This window comes from Sorex fumeus, unplaced genomic scaffold, assembly GCF_029834395.1.
Source record: "Sorex fumeus unplaced genomic scaffold, SorFum_2.1 ptg000018l, whole genome shotgun sequence".
NCBI classification, from domain to species: domain Eukaryota; kingdom Metazoa; phylum Chordata; class Mammalia; order Eulipotyphla; family Soricidae; genus Sorex; species Sorex fumeus.
Window position 1 is genome coordinate 36,685,277 of NW_026606075.1, and position 18,679 is coordinate 36,703,955.

Consider the following 18,679-nt stretch of genomic DNA (forward strand, 5'->3'; position numbering starts at 1 on the left):
AATCAACTTCACTTTAACAGAATTCCTTTCCTTTTTTCTCCACTGATGATATCTCCATCCATTATCTTTCTGATTTATGACATACATCTATAGTAGTACAATGTACAATGTGATCTCCCAAATTTAGACACAAGTTACCAACCATCTCACTTAACATGACAAAGCTGTACTCTGCATTGCTATTTCAGAAGCATTAGATCAGTTCTATAGATATTCAAAAAGCCTTTAAAATGCTCACAATTAAAGCTCTTACAAGGTATATTCACTGGGCAAAAGATCACTTTACATTAGAAATTAACCAGGAGACATCTTAAAATTCTGATTTACAGGAAAACACAAATACAAAAAGATTAAAACACTCATAGATTATCATGAAACAGAAAGCATTTTACATTTAGGTACAAAGTTCTCAGGTCAGGACTAGGTTGATATCTGGAGACAAAGCTTGGCATGAAATAAAATTATCAAAATAATAGCATGCACTTTTAAGCAATAGACAGGCTGATAGTTAGTAAAATTTCCCACATTTTCCATGCAATTCTCCATTCTCAGAAACTATTACAGAAGGCTGACATCTGAGGTGAACCCATTTTATAACTCTTAGTAGTTCTAGAAATTTTAGTTAACCAAGAGTCTCAGAGATCATATAGAGCACTGGTAGGACAAACTTTGCAACCAATTTTATAACTCTAGAAACTCATGTTTAAACTAAACCATTATTTTTTGAACCTGTTTTCATGTGTCATTTTAACTCCTTCTATGTCAAATATTCTAATCCAATCCAGATACAAATATGTGCATTAACATAACAGCAAAAGGCCTATAAACAATCAATTTTTATAGAACATGATAAAACTTTCTTTGGCTTAATTTCAATAGTTCTTGTACCTTAATTATTTAAAATCATGAGCTCTCTATACCAGACACTTTTAACAATTCCACAAAAATACAAACATGCTTTCAGACACAGAAAAAGCCCTTTGGATTTTTTTTTTTTTTTTTTACCAAACTTTGATATCAGCATAAGAAAATATTTGAATTGCTGTGTGAGCACAAAAAGGATGGCAACAATCTATCTTTCCCACCGCCCGCGTTCGGTAGTTTCCCCCACTCCAGGGAGGTAGATGGAGATGGGCAAGAAAAGGAAGGAAATCTTATGGCCAGGTTGCTTGATCTTAGTTGCAGTTTATTCCAATCCTCTCTCCATTCACTCCCGTATCTCTCCTGCCTCTCCTAGCCACCCATTCTTACAGTCTCATTATATCCCATAAAAGGAACTCAGGTTCTCTCAAGCATGTTTTCCCCTGTTCTCTCAGACCTAGTAGAGAGCCCCAAAATCTCATGGTACTTCTAAAGGGGCAAAAAGGAGAAAGACCATTGAGGCAGCAAAACATACATTGCTTCTTTACATCTGCAGGCCAGTACCAAAGACTAGCCTGGCTAGAGCTGGGAATCTACATCCCAAAGATCAGGCCTGGCTAGCACCTGAGATCTGCTCTGTGAGATAAGGGAAGCTGCCTCTTGCAGTATACTGAAATTATTTACTGAAGGCAGTTTGAAAGGGAAAAATGTTTAACCTCATCCAAACTAGTCAGGACATTCTTCTAGGACAGATTCTTACTTAACAGATCGACTCACAATTTACAATACAAGTTCAGTGTCCTGGAAGGATCTGATCTTACAAAATAACAGATTCTGACTAGGGTGAAAGCTGATTATCTGGTTGGGGAGGAGAGCATAGAGAAGTGGTTACAGAAAAACAAAGGAATGGAAGTGACTCAGGAGCACTGTGATGGGTGTAACATGATAAACCTTAGCTCCTTCTGTCAAGGAGGAATGGACAAGTCCAATTGTTATCCTATAAATTGCCACAGTTTAGGAAAACAAGGAAACTTAATTTTAATGGCTTCTGTACCTCTGTAGTTTGTAAAAGTGGCCTAATTTTTCATTAAAGTTAGCTGAGGCTGATAAGATAAGGTCTTGCTTTCTCTGAACTCTTATTTCACTTAAGTTTCAGGCTCTAGTTCCATAGCTCTTCTAGATAGTACAAGATTCTTAAGTTCAAAAGGATTTCAACTGTTAATCACATAATCATTAACGTTCTTCTAATAAGAAATCAAGATTGAGAATTCTGCTTTCTCTGTAGGCTCAAACTTCTGATAAGAAATCTTCGTTTAAACCACCTTGTCTAGCAAGTTCCAAGAACAACTGCATTCCTTAAATCACTGAGTTGCATATCACTGACTTCTCTAGAATTTCTACTTCTGATTTCAGCCTGGTCCCAACACTCTAGCATTTCACATAGAGAGACAGATAGACAGACACAGACAGACAGACAGACAAACAAGACAATGAACTGACTAAAACACCACACATACATGTGCACATATCTGTAGTTGATCGATCAATCTGACCCTTCAAAAAATGGCAGGGAGAAACTGATGGACTGAGAAAGGAAGGGACTGTCCCCAGGGCGAAGAAACCTTATCGCTGATTGGGAACTCTGCTCCCCATTTCCCAGTCTCCCGCTTGTTAAAAATGGGTCAAGAAAGCGCTTTTGTTGATATAAGCCGGCAAAATAAACTATGACAAAGATGTTACCATATTTTGGCCAAGGCTAAATCTGAGGCAGGGAGCTAGTATCATGATCTTGCATTTTCCTGCCTCCTCTGCTTTGATAATCCTATTTCTTTTGTTACCTATGAAGATCTGACTGCAGAATGATCTGGTAATGCAAACTGCCATTCACTGTATATCCTTCCCAATATTCTAACTTATACTCAGGCCACGTGGTGTTACAGAGGTCAACAAGATATTCCTTATCTAAACTACCTACTTGGAAGCTCTTCTGGTGTTTTAACGAGCAACCCAAAGGAGAATATTTAGGTACTGATGTAGAATTTCCCATATCTCCTAAGTGTCAGCAATAACCTATGAAAGGGAGGGAAAAAAAAAATCTAGGGTAGGATAATTCCTTAGCAAGCTCTCCTCCTAATAGTTTCTAGTGTTGTGGTTCTAGAGAGAGCACGGACACGACCACAACTGCATGCCAGCCCATCAGAAAAATCTCTCTTTAAAGGATGTCTCCTTTAGAGATTTCTGAGTCACCCTAGGAATCCCTGGGTCCTGCCTCCCGAGCGTCCACACAACCATGGCTTGCACATGTGGAGCCATACCTAGAGTGCCATGGGTTTCCAATAAGCCTATTAAGGGGAGAAGAGAAAAGTTCTGCCTTTCTTAGCTTGCCACATATTCCAATGTTCCCTGCTGACGCTTTCTTCCACAAACTTCTTGTCTGTCTTTTTACCTTTTTTTTTTTCTCTGCTTCACTTTGCCTAGGGCTAAACCTGCTGACTGCCTCTATTAGCATTTGAATTGACCTCTAGCTGATTCTGCTGGTTAGAATGCTTAAGAAAGGGATTTCTACCTAGAAATTGATCTGCCTTAGTTTCCCAGGATCTTCTCACTAGTGGGCTCTCCTCCCATTCCTCCCATAGTGGACGGTGACGCGAGACAGACAAAGGAGGGGTGCCTCTTTGCAGAGACCATTCAGATGCTTGCCTGCCCGGTGGAGAACTTAGCCTTAGTGGTTCAGCGTTGTGACTTGCGACCGGTAGCTATACCAGTGCCACCATTGACCGTATGTTCTCCGTGGAGTCGCAGGCAGCCCACTCGAGCTCCGTGACTTTAGAGGGACTTTAAGAGTGCCAGGTCGTGGAGCTACAAAATCACGCCCGATAGGAGGACCTATCAGGGTGCTCAGACACACACACATTCACACAGAGGTTATCACATTCCTCCCCCAGTCCCCCTAGAGATTTCCAAGGGAGCATACCTTCACAGCAGATCTTCCACAGATTGCCTCCTTTATCCGAGCCACAAGGTTTGGAGAGAAGGAACCTCCTGGGGGCCAATCCACACCAAAGGAAGGCCATTCTGATGAACAATAATTGGCAAACTTACCTTTCTTGATCATCAAGCCCAGATTCTGAGCTTTCCTGTGGATCTCAGAGAAGTGATCAAGAATTAAAGCTTTGGGGGTCGATTGATTCTGACCCATATTAAACAATCTCAATAAACAGAACTAAGAGAAGGATAATAAGACAAATACACACACTAAGGACACACGCACAGATCACACTCCTGCACTCGCTCGGACCGGTCCACTCTCTCACACGGGTGCGCACCACACTCACCAGTCACCCTGGGACTCCCGAATATGCCCAAAGGGCGTGCACGTGATTTTCACCTCCGGAGGGTTCAGCTCTTCCAGGTCTTCTCCCGGCGCCGGATTTTCCAGAACAGATGAGGCCTCCAGAACAGACAGACAAGGACCCGAGGAAACCCTATGTCCCCCCAAGTCCTCCCAGTCAGGGTTGGCCACTTCCCTGCCGCGGTCCAGAACAGACGAGGCCTCCAGAACAGACAGACGAGGACCCGAGGAAACCCTATGTCCCCCCAAGTCCTCACAGGGTTAGCTACTTCCCTGCCGCGGTCCAGAAGGGGACACTGTCCCCCCACAGAACAGACGGAATATTCCCCAGAAATTTTTTTTTTTTTTTTTTTTTTTAAGGCCTTTTCAAAACCCGCTCTCTGGGCCCGTTTGCCGTCGGGAGATCTCGCTGGGGCCTCCAAATGTTAGGGCACGGATCGTGATCTCCCTTTAACGACAAAGAAACTCCAGAGACTGCAAACAGCAAGCAAGGTTTATTGTAAGACTGGCTAGCCAGGGTCAAGCCGCCTACACAGACACGCAGGTCAGTTAGGTGAGGCAAGACCCCGAACTTCTTCAAAGGGGATCTTATATAGGCCTTCACTGGCCGTTACAGCAAAGCCCGCGCATTTCATAGCCAATAGATTTGTAACAACATATGCTTTCTTAACCAATCCATGTAGAAGTACATCACTCCTTAGCCTATAGATTCAAAGACCAGCATTTACGTACATAGGCATTGTGACTAGTGGGCATCAGGTAACTTGGACATTTGGTTATCACCTTGCTTCCTCTGATTCTCAGCCCTGCATTCCGGAGGTGGATAAGGGAAGAGTTCTTAAGGGAGGTAACAGATAAGGAGGACAGGAAAGGGAGAGTTACTAATTTATAGAGTTTTAACTCTGGAATCTCCCTCAGGGTCCCTAGGGACCTAACAATTTGCTGTTGTTGAGGTCTCAGGCTATACGAGCGTTAGCTTTTGTGGCTTCAAGGCAGTTTGCTGAGCTCCACATCCCTGGCAGGGACCATGCAGTGTCAGGTGTGGCCTGCGTGGGCCCTGGGCTCCCTCCCTGTCCACATGGTCTCCCAGTGCTGCAGGAAGTGGCTGTCGGAGTCCCTGGACCCACCAACCTGCCTTTTCTATTTTCGTGTGGCTGTGGGATCTGGTTATAGCCTAATTCGTTTTGTGTCCGTGTCTCACACTAAAAATTAATTTGGGGGAGCCGGAGGGATAGCACAACGGGCCAGGCGCTTACCTTGCATGCAGCTGACTTGGGTTCACTCCCCAGCATTCCATGTGGTCCCGGTGCAGGCCAGGAGTGATCCTTGAGCTCCAGGCCAGGAGGAAGCCCGGGGCACTGCCTTGCACGTGATTCAAACGTGCCCTGGGCAACCCAAAGACCTAAACTCTTAGAAATGCACTCTTGGCAGCCAGGGCTGGGGCTGAGGCACAGTGTGTGTGTGTGTGTGTGTGTGTGTGTGTGTGTGTGTGTGTGTGCCTTGGGTACCTTCCCAGCACTGCTGTGGCTGTGACTGGGTCACGCCCTGTGTGTGTGTGTGTGTGTGTGTGTGTGGCCCTGAGTGCTGTCCCCAGTACTGTCGTGACCTTCTCCCCTCCCTCAGGAAAGGCACAAGACGGTGGGCGAGATCAAGCAGTTCGTCTCCCAGCTACCCCACATGCAGGCAGCCTGGGGCTCCCTGGCCAACCACACCTCCATCGCCGAGCTCATCCAGGACGTGACGAGTGAGTGCCCTGTCGCGGGCTCAGGCTCAGGGTGTGTCACTGGCTCCCTGCTACTTCTGGGGGCCCCGGCTACTGTTTCACTTGTGCATTGTTCCCTGTGCTAGCCGCTGTGTCCTCGCAGAAATGTTCCGAGTGTGACTGTTGGGTTCTGCGGGGTCAGGTGGTGCAGCAGTGCTCTCCCAGGCTCCGGGTGGCGCCAGCACTGCTTCGCCAGATCTGGCACTACTTGCTGAGGTTGGTTTCAGTCGGATGTTGCAAGGAGCTGGAGTTGCAGCGGTACTGCAGTGCCTGGCACACAGCCGGCCCGGGTTGGATCCCAGAGTCCCATATGGTCTCCAAAGCCTGCCAGGAGTGATTCCTGAGCACCACCGGGGGTGGCCCCCAAACGAACCAAAGTAAAATGCCCTTGGGAAATTGCTTTAATTAGTGTGAAGGGGGAGCTGCTAGGGCCCAGGCCCCGGGGCTCTGTGTCTAGGCGCACCTCGGGGCACAGGCTGTCAGCCTCACTGTTCTGGAAGGTGCCTTCCCGGTGATGACTTAAACTTGGTGCTTGCTTGCTACTTTGCATGCCTCTGGGAGAAATGCTCATTTCTCCCACTTCTGAAATGCTCGTGCGTTAATTATGTTTCAGCGTCTAAAGACTTCTTTGATCAGTTAACCGTGGAGCAGGAGTTTATGTTCGGAATAGACACCGATAAGGTACGTGAACAATAAAACCGTTTTAGCCGATAGTTAACCAGATTGGCAAACAGAACTCGAGGTAGGAAAGGAATCACTTTGATTTCCGTTGCTGGCCTAAATACCTGCCAGGGCAGTGCAAAATGTGCGGAAAGAGATTCTGCCAAGGGATAGGTTTCTGTTGACCGGGGGTGGTGTGTGTGTGTGTGTGTGTGTGTGTGTGTGTGTGTGTGTGTGTGTGCGCATGTGTTCCATTGCTGTTCGCTGTCCTCAGAGAAACAAGACCCAGCCCTGAAGCCCAAGACTATTGAAGCCCATCACGGATAATATAAGAGTGTGGGTTATATGATCGCTTTTCCTGTCTGCCCGTCAATAAATCCCGCATTCTCACTTGCAGCAAGCAAGCACCCAAATTCCCCACAGTCCCTGCTACTTTACTGATGCTGCTGAGGTGTCGCTGACAAGTGGGACAGTTGCACCCGCCCGCAGCCCCTGGAGCTTAGGTTGTCCAGGGAGTGTGGGCAGGAGCGTGAGCCAGTCTCCAGCCTCTCCTTGATTGGGCCTCTCAGGGTCCCGGGAACGCCCAGGCCTGCAGACCCAGACCCAGCTCTCACGCATGAATCTGCCACGACTCAAGGTCAACAGTTACATGGAGGACTGCATCGCCCAGAAGCATCCACTCATCAAGGTGCTCAGGCTCATTTGCCTGCAGTCGGTGTGCAACAGTGGGGTCAAGCAGAAGGTTCTGGATTATTACAAAAGAGAAATTCTCCAGGTCAGTGTTTCTAAGTGACTAATTTGCCAAGGGAGAAAATTTTTTAAAAGGCAGTTGGCCTTGCACGTGGCCCACCTAGGCTCGATCCCCGGCACCCATGTGGGTCCCCTGAGCCCCACCAGCACTGATCCCTGAGCACAGGAAGTGGGGGGGCAAAAGCAAACAAAACAAAGGAGACATCTGGAAAATAGCACGTCACGAGGTGTGGTTGGCCTCCTTTTCCTACTCAGTTATTTGAGTACACTGTCATCTATCTTCCTTACGTTGGGCCAATGCATTCTGACTTTAAAGTGAAAATGTGGGGTCCAAAGAGCTCGAAAGGGGCTGGAGCAATAGCACAGCGGGTAGGGCGTTTGCCTTGCACGCAGCCGACCCTGGTTCAATTCCCAGCATCCCATATGGTTTCCCGAGCACCTCCAGGAGTGATTCCTGAGTGCAAAGCCAGGAGTAACCCCTGAGCATCGCCGGGTGTGACCCGAAAAGAAAAAAAAAACAAAAACAAACCAAGAGCTAGAAAGGGGTAAGGCACTTGTCTTGCATGCTGCCAGGTATGACTCAAAAACAGTAGTATCAAAATGAGAGTGAAAATGTTCGCTCCCTCTTCGGAAGTGGGAGATCTAGCAGGCTCCCCAACTTCTCTTGCAGACATACGGCTACGAGCACATCCTGACGTTACAGAACCTGGAGAAGGCCGGGCTGCTGCGGCCCCAGCAGGGGGGCAGGAACAGCTACCCCACCATCTGGAAGACCCTGCGCCTCTGGATGGACGATGTGAATGAGCAGGTGAGCCGAGTCTTCGTGCACACGCAGTCACATGCACGCCATCTAATAGGCGAGCCGAGCCTTCACGCACATGCATGCGCGCCAACACACACACAGACACGTACATAGACATACACACACATTTCCCCAGTGGTGTGGCATCTTGCTGGTGGGAAGGCGCTGCCCTTGCAGAAGCCAGGACTGAGTGGGGCTTGTTGGGGGACACTTTTTGAAGATGGGGGCTGGTGGTGGGAAGCGGGGGCCCTTGTCCACTTAGGCCTCAGGGCGGGGGAGGCTGGTCTGGGCTCAAGGAAGCCTCTGGTCAGCGAAAAGGCCAGCCTCAAGTAAGAGGATTGGGGACCAACACAACTGACTCACCGTGGGCAGTTGGGGCTGCTGGACTCAGAGTCACTGTGAGAGAGGGGGGTTTCAGACTGGGGGTCACTGTGATGCTAGGGGATGTCACTCTCACCCTTGGGAGATTTGGGCGTGGCTGTGCCCTGGGGCCTCGGCCCCTGGAAGAATGCCTGAGAGTAGCTTGGCTGGGCTTAGAGCTCTCCACATTCCCTCCCCCCAGTGGGCCAAGTTTCCATAGGAGAAGTTTCTCACCAAATTGATGAACAGTTTTTCTTCTGTGGGGGTTGGATGGAATCTTTCCCGGGCAGACCGTTGAATGTTCAGACCCAGCGGTGCTGGGGTTTGGCCACGCCCCTGCCCTCTGCACGGGCTGCTGGGCACTGGCACCTTCCAGCACACAGGGGCACCAAGCAGCTTTCTGAGATTGGTTTGAGACAGAAGGACTCAGGGCCAGGAGAGGTGAGGGCAGAGTCATGCATCAGCTCTGCACCACCAGGTCTGATGCATAAAGCTGTAGGGGTGGGGGTGGGGGGGAGAGAGAGAAGGAGAGAAGAGAGAGATTGGGAATTGGGTAGAGGGTGGAGATGGCAGGGCTCAGCGGGATAGGCTGAAGCACACTGTGTTCCTCCCCAAAGTAAAATCCAGGACGGCAGCATGGAGGACATTTGCCTTTAATGCGGCCAACCCAGGTTGTGATCCCTGAGTGCAGCACCAGGAGGGAGCCCTGAGCACCGCAGGGTATGGCCTCCGCCAAAAAAAAAAAAGATCCCATGGCCCATTAGGCAGAGAGGAGTTGCTTGACTCCGGGTGTTCCTCTCAAATCCTCCGCAGAACCCCACGGACATCTTGGCTATGCCCCTGTCAGCATGTGGCTGGCCCAGCTGCTCTCCTGGACTGGTTGGCGCAGAATCGAGGAAGTTCTGAGCATTCTCCCGGGCCCCCACTTCGAGGAGCGCAGCCGCTGCCCACGTGCCTGCAGAAGAAACGTAGGTTTGTGAGTGATTTTGTTTTCGTGACCGCCTTTCCCCTTGATTGAGTCTTGGCAAGACCTGAAGACTCTAATCTTACATTCTCATTTTCTAGAAATACAATTGCCTACATTTTTCATTCAAACTCTTGAGGTTCTGCAGTGTGACCTCAGGGCCGAGTGCAGGGTGTGCGGGAAATCCTGTTTCTCCCACACGCCCGTCCCAGCCTGTTTCCTACTGGTTATTTTCAGCACATATTTATTTGTTTTGCTTTGGTTTTTGCTTGGGGCCTCACCTGGTGATGCTCAGGGATTACTCTTGGGGGTCCTCAGGGGTCCATATTTGACTCTTTGATATCAGGGAAGCACCTTCGCACTGAACTGTCTATCTGGCCCCCCAGAGTTTTTCTTTTTTAAATGTTGTCTTTTTCTGAAAGGTGGTTTTTTGTTTGCAAATATGATTTTATATGTTTTCTTTACTATCTTTATGTCAGGGAGCACATCTGAAAAATTTCTCTTTCAAAGTGTCAGCTTGGCTCTTAGGGGCGCCCGGGCCAGAACTCTGGCTCTTTCTTCTGTGCGGCGAGGTTTCTCCATGCTTAGTCCATTAAGACAATCTCTAGACCCAAAAGCATTGATTTATGTGAGTTTTCAACCAGATGCTTTTCCTATGACGTACTTTTCACTGGAAATAGGGAAAAGTGGGCATGGCTGGAGCTCTGGCAGGCCGAGTGGAACCCCCCCCCCCCAAAGTGGGTAACCACAACCTAGAGTGTGCGACCCTCAGCCTCAGCGAGAAAGGGAGGGAAAGGGAAAATAAATACCGGAATGAAGGGGAAGATGCAAGGGGTAAACACATCAGCTTGATAATGTCCTCTAAAAATGGCATACCAAGGCCAGAGAGATAGTAAGGTGGGTAGGGCACTTGCCTTTCCCCTGGCAGACCCGGGTTCGTTCCCTGGCACCCCATATGGTCCTCCAAGCCCCGCCTGGTGTGACCCCCAGTGCCAAGCCAGGGAGTCAGCTTGAACCCGTGCACGGCCCCAGCGCTCCCGGTGCCTGTCTGCACCCTCTGCCATTGGAAGCTTGTGCAGGTGTGTTTGAGACACGATCGCATTTCCCTGCGTTCTTGGGCGTGTGAGTTGATTTGTGGTACTGCTGCTGCTGGTCTCAAGACTTGACCTTTCAGAACGCAGGTGCATCACCAGATTTCCAGGCCCCCTTTCCCTCAGCATGTTGGTCTCAGCAGCACCTTAAGAGAAAGAACCTGGGGCTCGCTTGGTTTCTGGGCTGCTGTCACCCAGCTCCCCGTGGGTTTGCTCACATCCCTGGGCTTCGGCCTGTGGAATCCAGAACTTTCCTGGGCTCCCCCGATGGTCTCTCCCCACCCCAGTCTTGGAGCAGGGAAGGGCTTGCATGCCCTTGTGTGGTGACAGGACAGGGGCCTGCCCGACCCTGTGTGGTGACAGGACTTGGGGTTCACCTTCCACGCGAGTCATTGCATGTCTGGGAGAGGCCTCTCTGCTCCTTCTGTTCCCAGTCAGCAGTGCGGAAGCTTTGAGGAAGCGGCTTGGTCACCCCAGCTGAGGGTAGGGGCTGTCTCGGTCACACCCAGGGTCGTTCCTGGCCCTGTGCGGGTGGGGTGGGGCCATCCCAACAGGCAGACCCAACACAGGTCGGAACCAAGGACCCCACATCCCCCCGTGGATGCTGCATTCACGTCTTTTCTCCCGCCCTGAGCCACGATGGCCCCCAAGTCAGCATCCCGGCAGGGGTAGCCATGGCTCTGCTCACCTGAGCTGCTCGCAGTGGCCCTCACTCCGGGTATTCTGCTCGAGGGACCCCAGAACTTGGGCACCCTGGCGTGTGTCATGTGAGCAGTTAGATTGGGCTCAAGGAGCTGGGGGGCTCCCAAAGAACCACCAGAATAATTCCTGAGTGCAGAGCCTATCCCTTGAGCCTCGCCGGGTGGGAGTTGTTAGAGGTGTCTCTGTAGTAATATGCCGTTTTTAAACATGAATGTTTTGTTTGGGTGCTCGGGGCTGGGCAGGACCGGGCAGGAGCCGGCTTAGCTGTCCGCAGGCAGACACAGTTCCTGCTCTGAACAGTCACCTGGGCCCCTGAGCAGTTCGAAAGAGGCCCCCTAATGCTTTCCTTCCCCTGCATCATCCTCTGTGGTCTGCTCCAATGCAGAGTTTCCGGTTCTTTTCTGAGGACTCTTTGGACATCCTGACCAGGGTGGCTTAGACTCAAGTGTGAGGCTGCACCCCAGACCTGGCGGAGCCATCCTACGGGGTCTTTGGGGATGTTATGCTCATTCTGGGCCAGGCTCTCTGGGAGGTCTCCCTCTGCACCCCGCCCCCAGTCTGCACACCTCCACGGTGTTATCTTTTTATTGTTAATTTTTGCACCCGGAGAGGCACGGGTGTTACTCCTGACTGTGCAGTCAGGATTTACTCCTGGTGGTGCTCAGGGGACCATATGGGATGCCAGAATTTGAACCCAGGTTGGCTGCATGCAAGGCAAATGCCCTCCCTGCTGTACTATCGTTCCAGCCCCGACACTAGAAGCTTCGACCTGGGGATCCTTGTTCCTTCAGGTCTTTTGCATGGAAGGGCGGGTGTGAGTCAGTACTGAGCGGCTGTGAGCGTTGGGGGGATTCCATGTCATGTGGGGTGTCTGTGAGTTTTCCGAGGCATGTGGGGTGTCCGCTGGTGGGTTCTGCAGGGCAGCTGGGGCTGGGACCCGGGTTAGGCCAGAGACCAGCCTCACCTCCGGTCACCTTCTCTCAGTCCTGTTTGCCGGCTTGCTCTTCTCTTTGAGCTCTTGCTAACTCTGATTTTTCCCCCTGACACATAAAAATTTCCTCTATCTGGATATTTTGAAGTTGAATGCCAGCGTGAGGTGGGTGACGGGGCTCACTGATGACAGTGAATAGATGCCGTTTGCATATGTCCTGTGCCTTCAGGCTGTATATAGTCTTGAACTGTGTCTGCAGCTCCTGAAATTTTGTTTGGAACGGAAGACTGATTTTTATGTAACTTCCTGATAGAATGTCATGCGGTGCTGCCCGAGGGGTAAGGGGTCCTCGGAGTCCTAAGAGGGGAAAATGACCCAAATTGAGGTGCTTCCTGTGTGCCAGTGTCCCATCACGCCACACCTCCCAGGGCTGGTGTTTCCCCGTCCAGAAGACGCTGGACAGACGTGAGCCAAAGCTCTACCAGGGAGGAAGCATTTGTGCTGCGGGATGAAACAGAACTGCCTTCGGAAACCCCAGCTTTGAGTCAAGCTGACATTTTCAAGAAATACAAAGCAGACTTTTTTTTTCCCCATTTTTAGTACCAGAGCAGATAATCCCCTAAGGTTATTTGCTTCCCTGAGAGATATTTGGCGTACCCTTTCAAGGTTCATTTAGAGCAGATCTTGGTGGTAGATCAGAGTTGGGTGCTAACCGAGTTCAGAGTGTTTGCCTATTTGCGGCCTTCTTTGTCTCTTAAGAGGAGCCGTAGTTAGAGGCCTCCAGAGAAAACAAAACACAAGCACCCGCTTCCTCCAGGCTTGGTTCCTCTGTTCTCAAGCCCTGGCCACTTGTCTATGCATCGTCCCCAGAGCAGGTGGGGGACAGAGGCAGAGAGGGTCTGAGCAGCCTCTGCATGGTGCTCCCCGAGCAGTGCTCCCCATCTTTGTGGCTTCTGTTGACGTTCTGAAGTGAGTCATCAGGTTCTAGTGACAAATGTCTCATGTACGGCGTGACACAAAGATGGAGTTTGTGCCATCAGTCCCTGGGGTGGGAGGAGGGAGCGTCGGGTTTTGGGGGTCAGTGGCAGGAGGATGTGACCCATAGCATGTCGGCTTTATCTCGGGTGGGGGAAAATGGATCGTTTGGGGAGGAGTGTGCTTGGAGTACAGATTTGCCGTGTTTTTCTGGATTTCTCTCTCTCTCTTTTTTTTTTATTTAGGAGTACTGCTATTTATCCAGCCACTGATTAGCTGATTGAATTGTGCATGAACTCCACCTAACTTTTTTTTTTCATTTTTTATGATTTTATTTATTGAATCACCGTGAGAGCAGTTACAAAGCTTTCAGGTCTAAGTCTCGGTCATACAATGAAACACCCGTACCTTCACCAGTGCCCATTCTCCACCAACAACAACCCCAATATACCCCCATCCCACACCCTCCCCCTACGTGTGGGGCAGATGATTTCCAAATTATTCTCTCTCGACTTTGATCACATTCGGTATTTTGACACCAGACTCACCATTATTGTTTGAGATTTTACCCCAACACTCAGATCTGCTGAAAAGGCAACAGTAGACACTTTGTTTTCTATTGCTGGTTATGAATAACCTATGATGTTATGTGGCTGCAGTAGTGGTTGCGCGATTTTGAAATTCCAAATTTGAACACTTCAATGTGGAGGGATTTCTTCCCAAACCTGCTGGGTTCCGAGATTTGCTCCTGAGTCTCTGGCATCCTGGTCAGCTTGATCAGGAGTCAGAGAGGCCGTTCAGGGACGATGACTTGGGGTCTTGTTGGGACGGGGAGGACAGGACTGGCTCCACCCCCATCCTGTGAGGCCCAACAAGTTTTGTCACTGAGGGCCCAAGCCTGACTGTCCAGTGACCTCTGGAGGATGGCGGCCACCTGGCCGCCAGGGGGAACAGGCCAAGGCATGAAACCATGGGCCCAGCACTGCAGGGACCAGATGCATTTCTGCCAAAATCTACTGGGTTTCAAGATTTGTTTCTAAGTCTCTGCGATCATGGCCATTGAGCAGTTCAATCAGGAACCAGAGAGGCCTTGCCTCCAAGGATATAGCTGAGCCGGAGGTGGCTTGTGGGTGTGTTTCCCACATACCTAACTTTTGGCCGTTTCCTTTCTTGGTAAACTTTGCCCCAAGTTTTTGGGGTCTGGCCAAAGGCACAGCAGCAATTTTGGGGTATCTGGAGTCTGAAGGTGCCATCAGGCTGCTGATGCACTCGCCTAACAAGTAGTGTTTTTCGTTTGTTTGTTTGTTTGCTTTTAATGTAGGAGTACTGCTATTTATTCAGCCACTGATTAGCTGATTGAATTGGGCTTGAACTCCACCTTACTTTTTTTTGTTTTTCATAATTTTATTTATTTATTATTTTTCTTCTTATATTTATTTATTGAATCACTGTGGGAAAAGTTACAAAGCTTTCAGATTTAAGTCTCGGTCATGCAATGATCAAACTCCTTTCCCTTCACCCTTCACCAGTGCTCATTTTTCACCACCAAGAATCCCAATATACCCCACCTCCCACCCACCCAATGCCTGTGAGGTAGATGATTTCTCCTTAACTCTCCTCTACATTGATTACATTCATTATTTCAACAAAAGATGCACCATGATTGTTTAGAATTTACCCCCCAACAATCAGAATGGCTGAAAAGGCATTGTGAAATACATTGTTTTCTATATAAAGTTTGGAGTTCCGGGACTGGAGACATAGCACAGCGGGTAGGGCGTGTGCCTTTCACGTGGCCAACCCGGGTTCGAGTCCCAGCATCCATATGGTCCCCTGAGCACTGCCAGGAGTAACTCCTGAGTGCAGAGCCAGGAGTAACCCCTGTGAGTGCAGAGCCAGGAATAACCCTTGTGCATCGCCAGGTGTGACCCAAAAAGCCAAAAAAAAAAGTTTGGTGTTCCTCCCCTCCAAACACAGGTGTGAGGTGCTGCGTTTCGCTGAGCAAGCAGAAGGAAAGCAGAGAGCTCGGGCCCAGTGGTTGATGCAGATTGCTGGGCCGGGCCGTCGAGCAAGGGAAATTTGGGGATCTCTGGGACCCGTCCTCGGGCCCAGTGCTCTCCGGGGCCCCTAGCTTGGTCGTGTCCTACGAGTTGGGGGCGAGCCTGGCCTTTGTGCTTGCGTGGCGTTTGGACGGGCAGATGGGGTGTTCAGGGCCCAGCTGCTGACACCAGATCCCGCCCTGGCCAGGTGGGAGGATGAAGATTGGGGGCTGGCCCCGGAGATGCCCAAGATAACCAGTCAAGGAGATAACCAGAGTCAGTCCCAGTCGAGTTGGGTGATAGGCTGAGATAACGCACCGAACCACTGAGGCAGATCCTGTCTGGAGACGCTCGCACACCTTGATCCTAGGCCGGCCTGGCCTGGCGGGGGGCGGGGGGCGAGTGGGCACCAACCAACCTTGGCGTTTCCATGGCTCGGAGCTTCCGGGCCCTTCCGCTTGCTCTGCTGTTGTTTTGTTTTTGGGTCACACCTGGACATGTTCCGGGGTCACTCCTGGCTCTGCACTCAGGACTTACTCCTGGAAGTGCTCTGGGGTCCCTATGGGATGCCGGGATTGAACCCGGGTCAGTTGTGTGCAAGGCAAACGCCCTCCCCGCTGTACTAGAGTTCTGGCCCCATGGCCCAAAACTTAAAGAAAAATCCTTGCTGGGGTTGCCCTGTCCCTGGCGCCCTGTCAGCCTCGTGGGTCTGCACACGGCTTGTGTGACTGCCTCGAGTGGCCAGTGACAAGGGGCGCCCTCCTGGCCTCCTGCTCCCCAGGGCTGCTCTCTACCCAGTGCTCCCGGTCCTGCAGCCCTCAACTCCTGCCCTGTGTTCCCTCCTCTTTTCTGTGGTGTCCACCTCCTCTCTCGGTGGCCCTCCCCCTGGGGCCACCCCCCTTCCTGCGTGGTGCTGGGACAGCAGAGCTGCCTGGTTGGTGCCGGCTTTGTACCAGGTACACGTGTGACCCCAGGGGCTTGGACCCAGGACCTCATGCTTGTGAGGCAGTGCTCAAAACCCCCTCTCGGACATTCCTCCCCTCCAAGCTGAAGGAACGGACTTGACCCACGTTCAGGCTCACACGTCTGCTTCCTGCCGAATCACTGCCGGTCGCTAGCAGGCCAGGACCTGTGTGCCAAGCCTGTGTGAAGCAGGGATGTTCTAGGGTATGAGCCTGCTAGCGTCTTTGTCATGGACACACGTGATCCCATCACAGGATTTAGGGTCACGGTCCAAACACAGGAGCATGGGGGTGAGGGGGACGGGGCTTGTTCAGGCCGGAGACTCTACTGGGCTCACACACGGCACCGAGTGCTCAAGTCTCAGGGAGACAGTGAGGCTCAAACACATTTTCTTTTTTTTCTTTTTTTTAATAATTTATTTATTTATTGAATCACTGTGGGAAAAGTTACAGAGCTTTCAGGTTTAGGTCTCAGTCGTGTAAATATCAAACACATTTCCCTTTACCAATACTTATTTTTAACCGCGAACCCCAATAGAACCCCACCTCCCACCCCTCCCAATTCCTGTGAGGCAGATGAGTTCTAGTTAACACTCTGTCTACTTTGACTCGATTCATTGTTTTGATAAAAGATGCACCATTATTATTTAGAGTTTACAACCCCCCCCAAATCAGACATGCTGAAAAAGCATTGTGAAATGATTTGCTTTCTACAGCTGGGTTTGGATATCTGCTATTTTACTTATTAACCCTGGAAGTATTTCTATTAAAAGTTAGATAATTAAGAGATTGGTTTCTGTGCTCTGGAGTCGTGGCCGTGCCGGAGAGCCGCTCGTGGGGGGCAACTGGCGACCTTGGTAGGGCGTGAAGGACGGGCCAGAACGCCCCCCTTCTTGTGAGGTTTTTGCCGCCCCCGACCCCCGGCTCAAACCTGCTGTCCACCAGGCTCCCGTGCGGCCGCCACCTTTCTTTCCAGAGAGGAGAGGGCGAAGGGGGCAACACCCTTTCCCCTCCGGTCAGTCATGATGGCGCGGTTTAACACATAGTCCATTTGCTTTTCTGCTCCAAGCTGCTGGTTCTCTGTGTTAAGTCCTTGTGCTTCTGGGGCCGTGGCCGTGCCGGAGAGCCGCTCAGTAGGGCGTGAAGCTCAAACACATTTTCTTTCGCGCTGTTTTTTTCTTTTTTTTGGCTTTTTGGGTCGCACTCAGTGATGCTCAGGAATTACTCCTGGCAGTGCTCAGGACTGGTGATCGAATCTTGGTCAGCCGAGAGCAAGGCAAACCCCTCCCCACTGTGCTCTCACTTCAGCCCCTCCTTTTGCATCTTTTTGTGTTTTTTCAGAATTGATTGACTTCCTCGTAGCGTTTGCTGGCCCTGACGTTCTCTGTAGAGTCCCTTGTTGCACACTGTGTTTCGTGGGTACCTTGGCATCAAGACTTGGCGCTTGCCTGGTGCATGGCTCACCCCATAGGTCCCCTGAGCACCGCCAGGAGTGATTCCCGAGTTCAGACCCAGGAGTAACCCTGAGCACTGCCGGGTGTCCCAAAAAACAAAAGGAAAGAAAGAAAATAGGTATCCTTGCCCAGAAGGGTAGCCCAGGGCCAAGGAGCCTGCCTTGCCTGTGGCTGACCCCACCCCACCCTGTACGTCACCCCCCCCCCCGCCAGGTCCTGCCAGGATGAGCCCCGATGACTGCATCAGAGTCGGCCCTCAGCCCCTAGGTTAGGTCACTCCGCCCTCCCCTACTCCCCACCACTCCCCCGTTCCTGCTCACTCATCCTCGAGGGGACCCGCACTCATTCAGCTTGTGCTCCCAATCGGAGCAGGCCAGGCCATATGCCTCTGTACAGCTCTCAGGCCTTAGTGGGCCGGGCCACTCCCTGGCCACGGTGCGGCAGGTGTTGCTCACAGCACTGGGGTCACAGAGAGCAGGGCTGTCAGGGTCGGGCTCAGGGCCTCTGCCCTGTCGCCCTGCCCCTCGTCCCCCCTCCCATCCACAGATTTTATGGCCCGGCTCCTGAGGAGGGCCCTGGGCACGGTCACTGGGTCCAGGTCCCACTCGGGGGATGCCGAATGACCTCAGCTGGAGATCTGTAACTGCCAAACATTTGTCAAACGTTTTCTGAAACCACTTTCTCAGGGCCCAGGGGTCCAGAACTGGGCCCCGCAGGGACCAGAGGCACATTGGCCAGCTAGTGCTGGCATCTGCAGGGCAGCCCTCCGGAGCCTCAGCCGGACCCTGGCGTCACGAAGGGTGGCGCCTGCCTCTTTAAGAAGGGCCCATGATGCCCTCCTCCTTGCTGAATTCTCATTCTACCTTGGAACGTTCTAGACTCCAAGTGCCATTTTCAGTCTCTGCAGGAGACTGGCACGAGCCTGTTTGTCAGAGCTCAGTTCTCTAAGCTGCGAGTGCAGTGTGACACAGGTGAATCTGAGTCTTTGGGCTTTTTGCCCACGTGCGGGCGGCT

At 51.0% G+C, this 18,679-nt stretch overlaps 1 protein-coding gene across 1 annotated transcript in view; it reads left to right on the forward strand.

Moving 5' to 3' along the window:
* The window catches only part of LOC130021670 (vacuolar protein sorting-associated protein 33A-like), a gene marked incomplete at its 5' end in the record, with an annotated part of 38,420 nt that overhangs the window by 17,802 nt on the left and 1,939 nt on the right, over window positions 1-18,679 (forward strand). The window contains 8 exon segments of the mRNA XM_056112424.1: window positions 5,837-5,957; window positions 6,589-6,656; window positions 7,273-7,410; window positions 8,056-8,193; window positions 9,361-9,373; window positions 9,376-9,480; window positions 9,483-9,519; window positions 11,906-11,936. Coding sequence (XP_055968399.1) covers window positions 5,837-5,957; window positions 6,589-6,656; window positions 7,273-7,410; window positions 8,056-8,193; window positions 9,361-9,373; window positions 9,376-9,480; window positions 9,483-9,519; window positions 11,906-11,936 — 651 coding nt within the window.